The sequence below is a fragment of the Fringilla coelebs genome, assembly GCF_963513975.1.
Source record: "Fringilla coelebs genome assembly, chromosome: 8".
In the NCBI taxonomy this organism is placed as follows: Eukaryota; Metazoa; Chordata; class Aves; order Passeriformes; family Fringillidae; genus Fringilla; species Fringilla coelebs.
This window is the reverse complement of record NC_140066.1, coordinates 6,707,659-6,719,641: the sequence shown is the minus strand read 5'-3', so window position 1 is coordinate 6,719,641 and position 11,983 is coordinate 6,707,659. Positions and strand designations below refer to the sequence as shown.

General features: G+C 44.9%; 1 protein-coding gene across 1 annotated transcript; it reads right to left on the bottom strand.

Moving 5' to 3' along the window:
- Nucleotides 1-3,175: 3,175 nt before the first annotated feature.
- On the bottom strand, nt 3,176-10,833 carry TFAM (transcription factor A, mitochondrial). Its single transcript, XM_084210579.1, has 6 exons — nt 10,529-10,833; nt 9,362-9,432; nt 7,448-7,597; nt 5,982-6,077; nt 5,103-5,159; nt 3,176-4,114 (listed from the first exon to the last, which is right to left on the bottom strand). Exons 1-6 carry the CDS (start codon nt 10,809-10,811, stop codon nt 3,896-3,898), a joined length of 876 nt encoding a protein of 291 aa, XP_084066705.1. The 5' UTR covers nt 10,812-10,833; the 3' UTR covers nt 3,176-3,895.
- Nucleotides 10,834-11,983: the final 1,150 nt, after the last annotated feature.

The window sequence follows — 11,983 nt, the reverse complement described above, 5'->3', positions numbered from 1 at the left end:
TGCCCCTGTTTTGAATTCCTACACTGGCACTATCATAATAATGATTATGAACTCCTTCAGTATGTAAGGAGTTAAGTGCTAACTTTGTCTGGCCTGTGTTCTTAGAGAATGTTCTTTTAAAAGAAAAAGTTCCACACCTCGTATGTTCCTGATGACTAGTAAAGCTGTAGAAGAAAAAAAAGAATTAGTGTTGTAGGTTGCCTGGACATTAAAACAAGGAATGTCTGGCATACAGCACAGATTGAACAAAGCTCTTCTGATTTAGTTTTTTTAGGTAGATCTGCTCTTGAAAGAAGTTCTGTTAAAGACTACACTAAAAAACCCACCTCTCTTCCTGTAGTCAAAGAATACAAAGCCAGAGGGCATCATAAAGAAGTTCTGCATTATCTATTTTCCTGTATGGTGTTCTTTTTCTGATGAAGTAGAATTACTTCCCCAAATACTAAAAATACTGGGATCCTTCAAAGTAATGAAAGTTAAGTTAGGTTGTAGGATGTATATCTCTGTTGAGAGTGCCAGAGAAAATAAATGTTTTGTTCAAAATATTCCATTCCTTATTTTATGGCTCATATAAAAGCTGCAGCAGGGGGAAATAGTTGACAAATATTCACCTCTGGGGAATGGAAGTGTGATAAAAAAGGCAGTGAATGAAGCCACACAAGCACCATGCTTGTGAGCACAGTGTTCCAGGCTGCAAGAGGAGTGTGGCTGCCACACACTTGCCCAGCTCATGTTAGCAGTCAGAAGGTGCAAGTTCAACAAGAGCTGTTCGTGCTGCTTCCTATTCCTCTTCCACCCCTCTGTGGAAACCTCTAGGATTCAAGATGCAGAGAACATGATGGTAGATGCAGCAGAGAAGGGAAGCAGGGAGTTTGTGTGATTTACCTGTGGCAAGGGGAAGGTGCAGCCCAACACTGGGTTTTCCTTGTACAGCCTGTTTGATGGGGCAGCTGTTTGCAGCCCAGCCACGAGAGTTAAAAGTCAGCCACTTCATATATGCTAGAAGGAAAGTGAGTATTCCAAATATGCCGTGTGCAATTTAAATGGTGCTAGAAGAAATGGCTGCCGTAGGAACGTCTTCTGTCCTGACACTTTGTGAGATATAGCTGCTTGGACTGAGGACTTTGTTGAAGCTGTGTGAAAGTGATTGCGCTGGAAATCAGGTTTTACAGGGTAGAGGGAAGGTCAGCAAATGTATTCTTTCCTGGCACACCACTCTTTCTGAACTGCAGATGGAATTGTTTCACTCTAACAATGGACTCTGCCACCTTGAGAATGTGATGATGCTCTATATATTGTTGAGCAGGAACATGTGGATCACTAGTGTGATTTGGCTGGTTTACAGACTGCAAAGGGGCTGTGAAGGCCAGAAATGGCTTTTTGCTCTGGAACTTTTTCTTTGGGAGTAGTTGCTGGATGTTAGCTGCTGCGAGAGTTAGAGTGCAAGAGGGAAAGCACATATCTCCAGGGAGTTTGATGGAGTTCAGTGGGTTTGTGCCTATAAAGTGCAAAGCCAACAATGAAACAATTCCTCTTCCTTTCCCGCAGATCACATTGTGTCTCCAAGAGCTCTTGCCTGAACTGCTCCCACCGGAACGGGGCCCGGCCAGAAAAGCGCTTGGCTTTGTCTGGGCACTGTCCGCGCTCATGAGAACCACCACACGGTGGCGCTGTCGAGTCGCAAAAGAAGGACACGCACCGAGCCCGGCTCGACACCACCCCCGAGCGGAGCCAAGCTGGAAACATCCCTGCTCTCAAATCAGCTGTGTCGCGACGAAAAGATTTCCCCAGTCCTCCCCTTCCAAGAACACACCCTTCTTCGCACTACACTCAAAGAGCAGCACGATCTCCTTTGCCCTAACAAAGCTTTTTGCTCTCACAGATTCTGGCCACAACCTTGAAAACATCTGGCAAAACCAGAGCTCACTGAGAAAGCTGCCAGCTGAGAAAGCTCTTGCTGCCTGTAACTTCAATTGCACCCAGCGATTTACCAGGTCACACCCTGCTATCAGCGCTTTCCTTCTCAGCTCTAGGTACCATCTTAAGCCTTCAGTCTCCCAGAGTCCGGATCCAAACAGAATAGCACCAGCGACTGCTCGCACACTGAAGGTCCCAGGACAAAAAGCTCAGCAGAAGCACCTGGGTCTGATGGCACACTTCTCATCCAGCAGAGGCCAGGGCTTGGCCAGATAAAATATCCTACAAGCAAGCCTATTCATGTCAGTTGTGCAAATTTTCTTAGTATTATACATTTCTTGCACAAGGTTATGTGAAAGTTTCTAAAGCAGCCAGTTTGGTGTGAAACAGCTGGCAGAAGTGTCTCAGTCATCTATTTTTAGGTAAATAATACTGATGGTGTCAGTCACATAATGCCCAGGTTTAATCTTGTAAGTCAGCTCTGGTTGAGGCCTGAGCGTCAGCACATCTGTGCCACTTGGTTTGTTCAGCCTGGAAAACTGGAGATTAAGGGGAGACCTCATAGAGGTCTCTAATATCCTCTTGAGGGGCATTGGAGGGGCAGGTACTGATCTCTTCACTCTCGTGACCAGTAACAAGGCCCGGGGGACTGGCTGGAGCTGTGTCAGGCAGGATTAAGTGTTAGGGATCAGAAGGTTCTTACCCCAAAGGCTGCTCAGGCACTGAAAAGCTCCCCAGGGCAGTGGTCACAGTACCAAGCCTGTCAGTGTTCAGGAAGTGTTTGGACAACACTTGGGCACAGGGGGAATTCTGGGGTGTCCTCTACAGGGCCAGGAGTTGGACTTCATGATCCTGATGGGTCCTTAACTCGGGATATTCTGTGATTCTATGTGCACTGAATGGTCATCTCCAGCTGGTTGGCACTGGCATTCAGAGCTTGTCTGTAATTGCTTCCAGTTCATTTCTGCAGTCATCCCCAGGGCACTGACAGACTGATCAAACACAAAGGGTTTGAGGAAAATGCCCCTTTTTAGGTGACACTGTCCCTGGCCAGGTTGGATGAGGCCCGAAGCAACCTGATTTATTGAGTGGCATCCCTTCCTCTGGGAGGGATGGGGGAACCATTCCATGAATATTTTGTGGGTCACTCAGAACAGATGAGCTCCGCCAAACACTGAAGAAGTTGGCCTGCATTCTAAAAATAGATTCCTCAAAATACCTATGAGATTTTAAGATGGAGAAACCCCAGGAAAGAAACCAAACACTTCTTCAAAATACCTCTATTTATTACACGAAAACTTAAAGTCCAAACAGTTCACATACTTCTTTTCCTTCTAGGTCGTCCCAAATGTGACAACAGCAAGACAAAAATGTGTGTATGTATCCAAACAAAACCACAAAATCAAATATAAATCAAAATCAATAAAGGTACGTTCATACAAAACTGACATGGTCTTTAAATGCAACAGAAGTGGCATACACAGATTAACAGGTACAAAAAGACAGATGCATAAAATAAAAGCTAGCATTTTATGTTTCTTGTGCCTGATGAAATTTAGAACATCTCACTAGCAATAACATGGAGGGAATACAACACAGCAGTGTTATCTCAGATTGCAGCTCTTATTTACAGAATTTAGATGGTAACATTGCAGAATATCCTTTCTTTCATAAAGAAAAAGTAGTTTTTATTTTTCATTTAAAAATACCTTATAAAAGCTGGATATTATCAACCGTTACTGGAGAGCACTGCTGCTGTCAGTGGGTATCAGTATTCACAGCTTGATTAATCAATTGCTATTCTACAGTTCAGGCTACACCTGCAGTGATTATTTCAGTCAGTTCTGAGAGACAGTAACTCCTCTCTTACCTGATCACCTTTCCAAAGGGCCCTTCACGGGCTTTCCACATTTCAGTGCTAATGCTGACTGCAGCATTAACACAGCAGGATAGAAATAAGACAACCAAAGGGGACTTTCTATTCTTCAGATTTTTTTAATTTTGCCTTTTTTCCACTTGAGGAAGCTTTGGCTTTGGCTGTTTCAGTTTGCTTTGCAGTTTCAGCAGGTTTCTTTTTTAACCTTTGCCTTTTGGAACGCACCAGGTCTTCACGTCCCAGCTCAATCATTTTAGCTTCCCATGACTTCATTTCATTCTCATACCGAACCTTATCATCCTCAGCAAGCTGCAAGTACGGCTGAAAGAAAATAAGGTATCAATAAGTTACACAAGGGGCTTTCTCTGGAAAACTGCCACACACAAAGGTGACTTAGACCAACACCTGTGCAGTGAACAGCCCAGGCATTTGCTTTCTACCCTAGCTAATTGAAAAAAATAACCAAAAAAATCAAACTTGCAGAAAAATACAAAGGTTTAGCACTAAGTTGCAGTTATGTCAGCAGCTGGCCATTCCCAAAGAGGAAATTTATTCAGTACTACTACTAACAGTTAAGGCTTTTTTATTTGAGCACTAGTGTGAGATAACTGGACTAAGCAAGGCCCAAGAACAGATATTGCTGTGGAATTATTTAAAATTATTTTTTTACAGTAAGAACTTGAACCTAGGGTATGTGCTAAGTACACATTAAAAGCCACCTGGAAGATGGGCATTCAGAAGGAAGGACAACAGGGTACAGAATGCCTGAAAATGCCAAGGTTTAGTTTAGATTTCAGTACAGCACCCCTCCACTTTTGATTTGCTCATCTACAGGTTCATAGTTCAATAAACTCAGAAAGCTGGCAGAAAATTATCCCCCAGACAACCGAAGTTAATAAATTACCCTGCACATCACTTGTGGGTTTCTGTTACTTTCCCTTGTAAGAAGTCTTTCCACAAGCAGCAAATTGTTATGCTGGTGTTTAAAGATCTTATGGATGATTATAAAAAATCAAACTGTTGTATATTATTCCACCTTCTTTTCTAGATGTTACTTAGCATCCACTTTAAGGCACACCAAAATTCCATCCTATCCACTGACTCACATCTCAACAACACTATGGATTAAATGGTCACTACTGCAATAAAGGCAATGACAATCTTTTTCAAGATGCATGAAGATCTTGAGTATTTTCCTCAGAATTGTAATTTGAGCAACTGAGTTCAAGACTTTGTACAAATATATCGATTTTGACTCAAGTTTTTAATTCTGATGAGATCAGAGCCTCATTCAAATCCTCTGACATACCTGCTTTTGGGAAGGAGACATTTTTTGCCACGTATCAAATAGTTTCTTCAGCTTTGCCTAGGGGATACAGAACATGCAATACATGAGAGTTATTTTAGGAGTAGACTGACTTCAGAAGGGTACAGATGAATACTGCATGAGTGAAAGTCAAGCATAAACCAAAGCAAAAAAGCACAAAAGCTTGCTTCCCCTTACTTATCCTGCTAATGTAAGTAATAAACTATATAGTTCAAATCAAGCTTCTGGGCATCATCTGAGCCACATTTACAGTGCAGGCCTCAGCTGACTGGAGAAACCTGCCTTGTACATGGAAAACTGAAGAATAAACTGTCCACCATCCTGACTTCTGACTAAATGTGTAGGCTAAGGAACACATGAGGCACACAGGGTGGCTCTGCAGCACCTCCAGTGCTATAATCCACCAGTGTAACTTAAACCACCCCAAAGTTTAGTGAAGAACTTGTGAGTTTGCTGAGGAACTCTTGTATTTCCATAACACCAGCTGAACTATAGGAGGTACAATAAACTGCTACTGCTAGAACAGGAGCACACCATCACAGCTCTTTGAAAAACTGCATATCTACATCAAAACAAAAGCAAGAATAATTATCTCCTTACAAAAGGAACAGATAAAAGTCTGTAACATTGAGGTGGAAAAAATAGCACAAATGTTTTAAGTCTGTATACCCACACAGCATTTTTTTATACAGGTCATGCTAGCAGTATAGCCAGATGGCCACAGCTTAAACAAAATAACCTAAGCAATGCAGCATCCAGATAGTGAACTACTGAACAGTATCTCTGAAAATGACAGTATCTAAAGTAGATTTTTCTAAATACAATGGATATATTTTAGAAAAAGAATCTTTCCTGGCTTACCACAGGTGAATTTCCCTCACTTTCTTGAAAATTTTCTGACAGGAAGATGTTAAAGCCACTACGAGCTCTTTTAGGTTTTCCAAGCAGATTCAATTCCTTTAAAAACAACAAGAGAAGTTATTCCATCTACCAAGCATGCATTTGTTCCAAAACTAAACTCAGTATTTATATTTTATGCAAAAATCAAACACAAATTCTTTCTTTGGTGTTTTATTCTGTAAACTGGACTGTATGTCAAGATGCTCCTAGTGCTTTTCAAGACTAATGTTAAACTACAAAAAGCTAACAACTTGAGTTTTCACAAGTTGTTGAAAAAGCATTTAAAACTGATTCTTACTTCAGCTAAGTCTTCCAGAAACCAGAGTGCTACTAAATTCAACTCTGTAAGGAAGTCATGATGACAGATTTTCTATTATTCTTCAGTAAGAATCAGTAAGGCTTCAGTTTCTGGTGTGAAATACTGCCTGCATGCAGAGAAGAGGGCGCACACTTATCTGTGGGAGGTGAGAAGGTGGAAGAGAACTGTGTTTCTGTTATCAGCATGCTCTGCCTAAAGGGATGATGGCTAGAGAATGAAAGTACAGCAAGTTATAGATGCGATTACACTTCCTATTTTCTCCAGTCCTGACATTCCCACTGGAGCCTAGGTGCTGTAGTTTAACAACTGCTTAGGTATTGGACATGCCAACTGAATTCCTTGTGGTGCCATCCTCTAAAAAGGATCAGCAGAATCATTAAGATTACAAACTCCTTTTAATTAGGGGTCTTTTAAACCAAACTTGTTTTGCTTTTGTCAATTAGGGCAATGTCAGAGTTTAATTCACAGCAATAAATAAGCTATATGTAACCTCTCTGATCTTTCCAGACAAACCATAATATGGTACTGTTACACGTGGTTCTGTCTCTAAGGATTTATATATAAACCAGCCAAAAAGGAATAGGGAAGATGGTGCCTATGAATATGCTAGTAAAGGACACAAACAGATGTCACAGTAGCAGCTACACAGTGGCAGAGCCCAAAAAAGCAAGGAAAAAAGGCTACTTCAAACAGCTGCTACCTTGTAGGGCCTAATGAGGTAACAGATACAAGGTCTTTGTGAAAAGCCATTTCTGGATGTCTTCCCACCTGAAGAAAGTGTTGCTGGTCCAAATGTCTTTTAGTGCCTATTCTTTCTCTGGTAGCTCTAGAAATAGGGAGAAAAAAAGCATAGAGAAGCTACCTCTAACCACAAAGATCCATGCTAGTTCTGTGCTCTTCAAGCATGGCAAAGCCACAAAACTAGCTGCTAACACCAGTAATTATTTTAGTCCATGGCATTTTGGGGGGGTTGTGTATGTTGTGTCTTTTTTTTCTATTCTGAGTTGCTTTTGTATATCTAAAACATGCTTCAACTCTGCTTTGTATACTAGACAAACAGACTTCAGGCTCCTTGAGAGAAAAGAAACCTGAACTTCAAAATACTTACTCTTTTTGCCCTGATTGATCTTCTCCTTGCCAGTTGTTTTCTCCTTTCCTCTTTCAGAGCTGCAGCCTGGGCTGGAGTCAGTTGTGCTTTATAAGCAGCCAGCTGCTCCCCGTATCTTTTCCAGTCTGTCTTTCTTGCTTCCTCATAAACCTACAGCACAAACCACCACCAGCCTTAAAGTTAAGCTAGATGCTTTCAGTCAGAAGCACTTGATCCTTAGACAAGCTAACACTTCTAACCTATTAGTAGAAAAATTACAGACTGAAAAACCTACACCATAACATCAGGTTTTCATCTGTTTGATTCTCTGTTCCACATTTCAGAGAAGGGAAAGGTACACAGAGTGAGAAGTCCAAAAGGGATGTGAGAGCACCTCAAGTCTACTAAATATCTCCTTTAGGAAATGGAATTTAGTTCCTCTAATTGCTAACTGCAGTCAAGGAAGAATAATCATTACTGGGCTATAAATGGCATTTAAATCGACCAGCAAGTCCTAGAGTTGCTTTACATTATCCCTTGAAACTGCCACTCAGAGAAACTTCATTACTTATGCCTTAATTTGATTACTCTTAAAGAAATTTACATGAAGCAAAAGAAGTTGGTCCTTTCATCAGAAATAAGTGAGGTTTCACCTACCTTATACACAAGAGCAGAACAACTTTACAAAACTTGCATTGTACATGTCATGCAATATTGCCATTCAAAAAGGAGAAAGAATTGGTTTGCAGCCCCACAGCCACATGGAGTGAGAGCTGTGTCATTTCTCTGGCAACAGATTAAACTATTAAAGGTCATGTGCAAGTGCAAGAACAAGAAGCAAAGTATCCTCCTGTATTGTGTTTGCATGGCCAGGTTCTGGTGGCCAGGGGAATACAGGGATGGCTCCTATGAGAAGCCTGATGGAGCCAAGGCCAGCCAGCTCCAAGTGGCACCTGCTATTGGCCATCAGTGACGGTGGTGGCACCCCAGGGTAACAGAGTTAGGAAGGTGAAAAAGAAAACTGCACAACTTCAGCCAGGGAAAGGAGGCAGACCACATCAGAAAAACACTTCTACTGATCCTAAGGTCAGGGAAGGAGAGGCAGGAGGTGCTCCAGGCACCAGAGTTGAGCATCCCCTTCAGCCTGGAGTGCAGCCCAGGGGGGACAGAGATCACCTGCAGCCCATGGAGGAGACCCCACTGGAGCTGGGGGATGCCCAAAGGGGGCTGTGACCCTTGTGAAGCCTCTTCCTGAAGGACACATGCTGGAGCAGTTCCTGAAGAACTGCAGCCCATGGGAAACACTCACTGTGAGCAGTTCATGGAGGCTGTCCCCTGAGGAAGGGAGCCCAAGTTCTCCCACGGAACAGGAAGGAGCAGCTGAGGTCAGTGCAACACATGATGGACTGACCTCAGCCCCCATTCCCTGTGCTCCTGCACTGCTGCCAGGAGGAAGTAGAGAAAGTGGGACTGATGTTGAGTCTGGGAAGAGGGGAGAGTAGGGGGAAGGTGTCTTAGGATATGAGTCTTTATTTCACATTATCCTACTCTGGTTTCCCCAAGTGGAATTTGTTCTGCTCTGACAGTAGCTGGTGAGGGACCTTTCCCTGCTTTATTCAGACCCACAGACATTTTGCTGTGTTTTCTCCCCCCTGCCCAGCTGAGGAGAGCAGCTGAGAGTGGCTTTGGTGGGCACCTGGTATTCAGCCAGGGTCACCTCACCATACCTCCCCTGAGTTATTCAAAGCTCCCAATTCTCCCAACTGTTTTGATGTCTGAACCTTTGTCCACAGGTGCTTTTTCAAGCCCTTTAAAAACAAATCAACCAACCAAAAAACCCCATCAGACTAAATAAAAAAACCACAAGACATCAAAGCAAATAAATCCCCACCACCTGTAGAGTTCAAAGTACTCAGGGAAAGGACAGAACCGTACCTGTTTCTGTGATGCTGGTAACTCCTTCCACGCACCTGCCAATTTTTTAATCAGTTCCGTGTTGCTGGCTTCTGTACGTTAAAAGAGAAAGGCGGGAAATAAAGATCAACATTGTATCTTTAGTAAGCTTCTTCAACTTTTCCCAAGGAAAGCTGTCCCAGGTATCATCTTCCTGTACAAATGTATTTTTATCTTTTGTAAAACTAACTCACTGTGGCAGTTAAAGGGCACTGTAATATTTGGGGGATGGGGAAGAGTCACTGCTCACCTGAACACAACATGCAGTAATAAACTGAAGCACCATTTCAAGGCAGCTATTGTTACTCCACAACAATATCACATTTTTTGCCTTTTCAGCTGGATCCTTTTCTGTACAATGCAAGATAGTCTGAATTTGGAGGTGGGAGCAGGGAAGAAACTAAAAGTAAAATTTCCAGTTCTTTATGAAAGTGTGGAACTCGAACTGGTGAGCTGAACAGGGTATCAAATGGTTTTCCCTTCTAAAATTTTCCTCAGGATTTGCCCAATATGACCACAGTTCTTTAGACATTTTAATCTTCAAGAGTATTTCAAAACCAGCTTATCTTTCTATTCTGCAGCTCTCTGGCAAGAGTCACTGCATTGCCTGGAAGTGAAAAGTTTTTGATAGTAAATCAAACATATTCACAGGAAACCATTTTCCTCTAAATACACTTACTCTTTCTCCCATATACAGTGATGCAATCCAGTACCTGCAATTTTTCAATTACTAAGCCTCAAAATAAAATCACACAGGGCTCATAATATCAGCAAAAATGTACTTCAAATGCATAGAATCCAAAAATCATTGAGAATCATAAATCATTTGCTCAGATGTATTACCTAGGCGAGGTATTTCACCAAGCATTTTTAAAGTTACATACTCATGTTCATTATTTTGACTTATGAGGCACGGAAGGCCAAGCAGACACGTGCAGGCAACGAGCATGACCACGCTGGATCCACCAGGGGAGCGGCACGGATAAACAGACGGGCTGGGCCCCTGAGAGCAGAACTTTAGGTCGTCCCCAAAGCTCGGCTTTACAAAGGGTTTGCTGCTCCGGCTCACCCTGCTCCGGGGGGCGGCGGTACCGAAGCCCCGGATCCCAACAGCGCCAAGCACGGGCCGCCTCCCCTCCAAGCTCGTACCTGGGTTTTTTTCCCTGAAGGCCGGGCGGTTGTCCATCACGAAACGAAAATAGGCGGTGAGGGGCCGCTTCGGGCGCTGATTCGAGCTGGTCCCCCGCGACAGGCAGCGCTCCGCCGCGCCACCGGCCCTGCACAGAACGGCACCGCCGAGGAGGGTCCCGGCGCCCCGCTCGCGTAGCCCCGCTCCCGTTCCGCACCGGAGGAGCCGCCGCCCGCCCGCGGCCGCGACCAGGCCCAGCCCCAGGCCCGCGGCCCGGCCCAGCAAGGCCGCTGCCGCCGCCATGCCGGCCCGCCGCGCATGCGCGCCAGGGCGCGCGGCACTCTGGGACGGCGACGGCGGCGTGAGGGGCGGGGCCAGGGCGCCCCCCACAGGGTGACGCCGGCGCAAGGTGACCCCGGCAGAGGGTGACACCGGCACGAGGTGACACCGGCACGAGGTGAGCCCTCCGCGAGGTGACACCGGTACAGGGTGACACCGGCACGAGGTGACACCGGCAGAGGGTGACACCAGCACGAGGTGAGCCCTCCACGAGGTGACACCAGCACGAGGTGACACCGGCACGAGGTGACACCGGCAGAGGGTGACACCAGCACGAGGTGAGCCCTCCACGAGGTGACACCGGCACAGGGTGACACCGGCACGAGGTGAGCCCTCCGCGAGGTGACACCGGTACATGGTGACACCGGCACGAGGTGAGCCCTCCGCGAGGTGACACCGGCACAGGGTGACACCGGCACGAGGTGAGCCCTCCACGAGGTGACACCGGCACAGGGTGACGACACCTGCACGAGGTGAGCCCTCCAGGAGGTGACACCGGCACGAGGTGACACCGCGGCCCCGAAGGTTCCGCACCGCGGGCGGGCGGGTTCGCGGTGTGCGCCCACAGGAGCACGAGAGGCAGAACGGTGCTAGAGATCAGAAAGCAGCTGGGCACCAAGCGACTCGTTCTTTTGAGGAGAACGAGTCTGGCCAAAACCAAAGCCCACGGCTTCGCTGTTTCCTTCGCAATGGCGAGCTGTTGGGCACAGTTGTGTCTGAAACAGCAGGAGCCTCTGCTCCGACCAGTTCTCGGGGGAAAAGGAACATTTACTTTTTCTTTCTTTTTTTTTTCTTTTTTCCCATCGTAGTAAACGGCACTGGATAAAGTAAACTTTCCAGCCCTTGAAATAGAATTTGTGTTAAAAGTATTAACTGAGGAGCTCCGAAGGTGGAGTAGTGGAGGTGTTTATCTCCACAGATTGAACCCAGCCACTTCATAGCATGACTGAAGTTTTAAAGAATGTATTTATCATTTCATTCTGATAATTTCAAAAGTAGAAAGGCTAAACTGCTAGAAGTAGCAAAGAAAGACTTAGCTTCACACCTCTAAACCAGCATCATCATAAGACAAGTTTCTTTTTAAATATTAACATATGGTTAATATGTCCTACACATGGGTGTTGGTTGGTTTTCAG

Coding starts and splice junctions, on each gene's coding strand:
- TFAM (XM_084210579.1), bottom strand. CDS start 10,811: ATGGCGGCGGCAGCGGCCTTGCTGGGCCGGGCCGCGGGCCTGGGGCTG. Junction 9,433..10,528: donor CTTCAGGGAAAAAAACCCAG/GTACGAGCTTGG, acceptor TTTAACGTACAG/AAGCCAGCAACACGGAACTG. Junction 5,160..5,981: donor GTGAGGGAAATTCACCTGTG/GTAAGCCAGGAA, acceptor TGTATCCCCTAG/GCAAAGCTGAAGAAACTATT.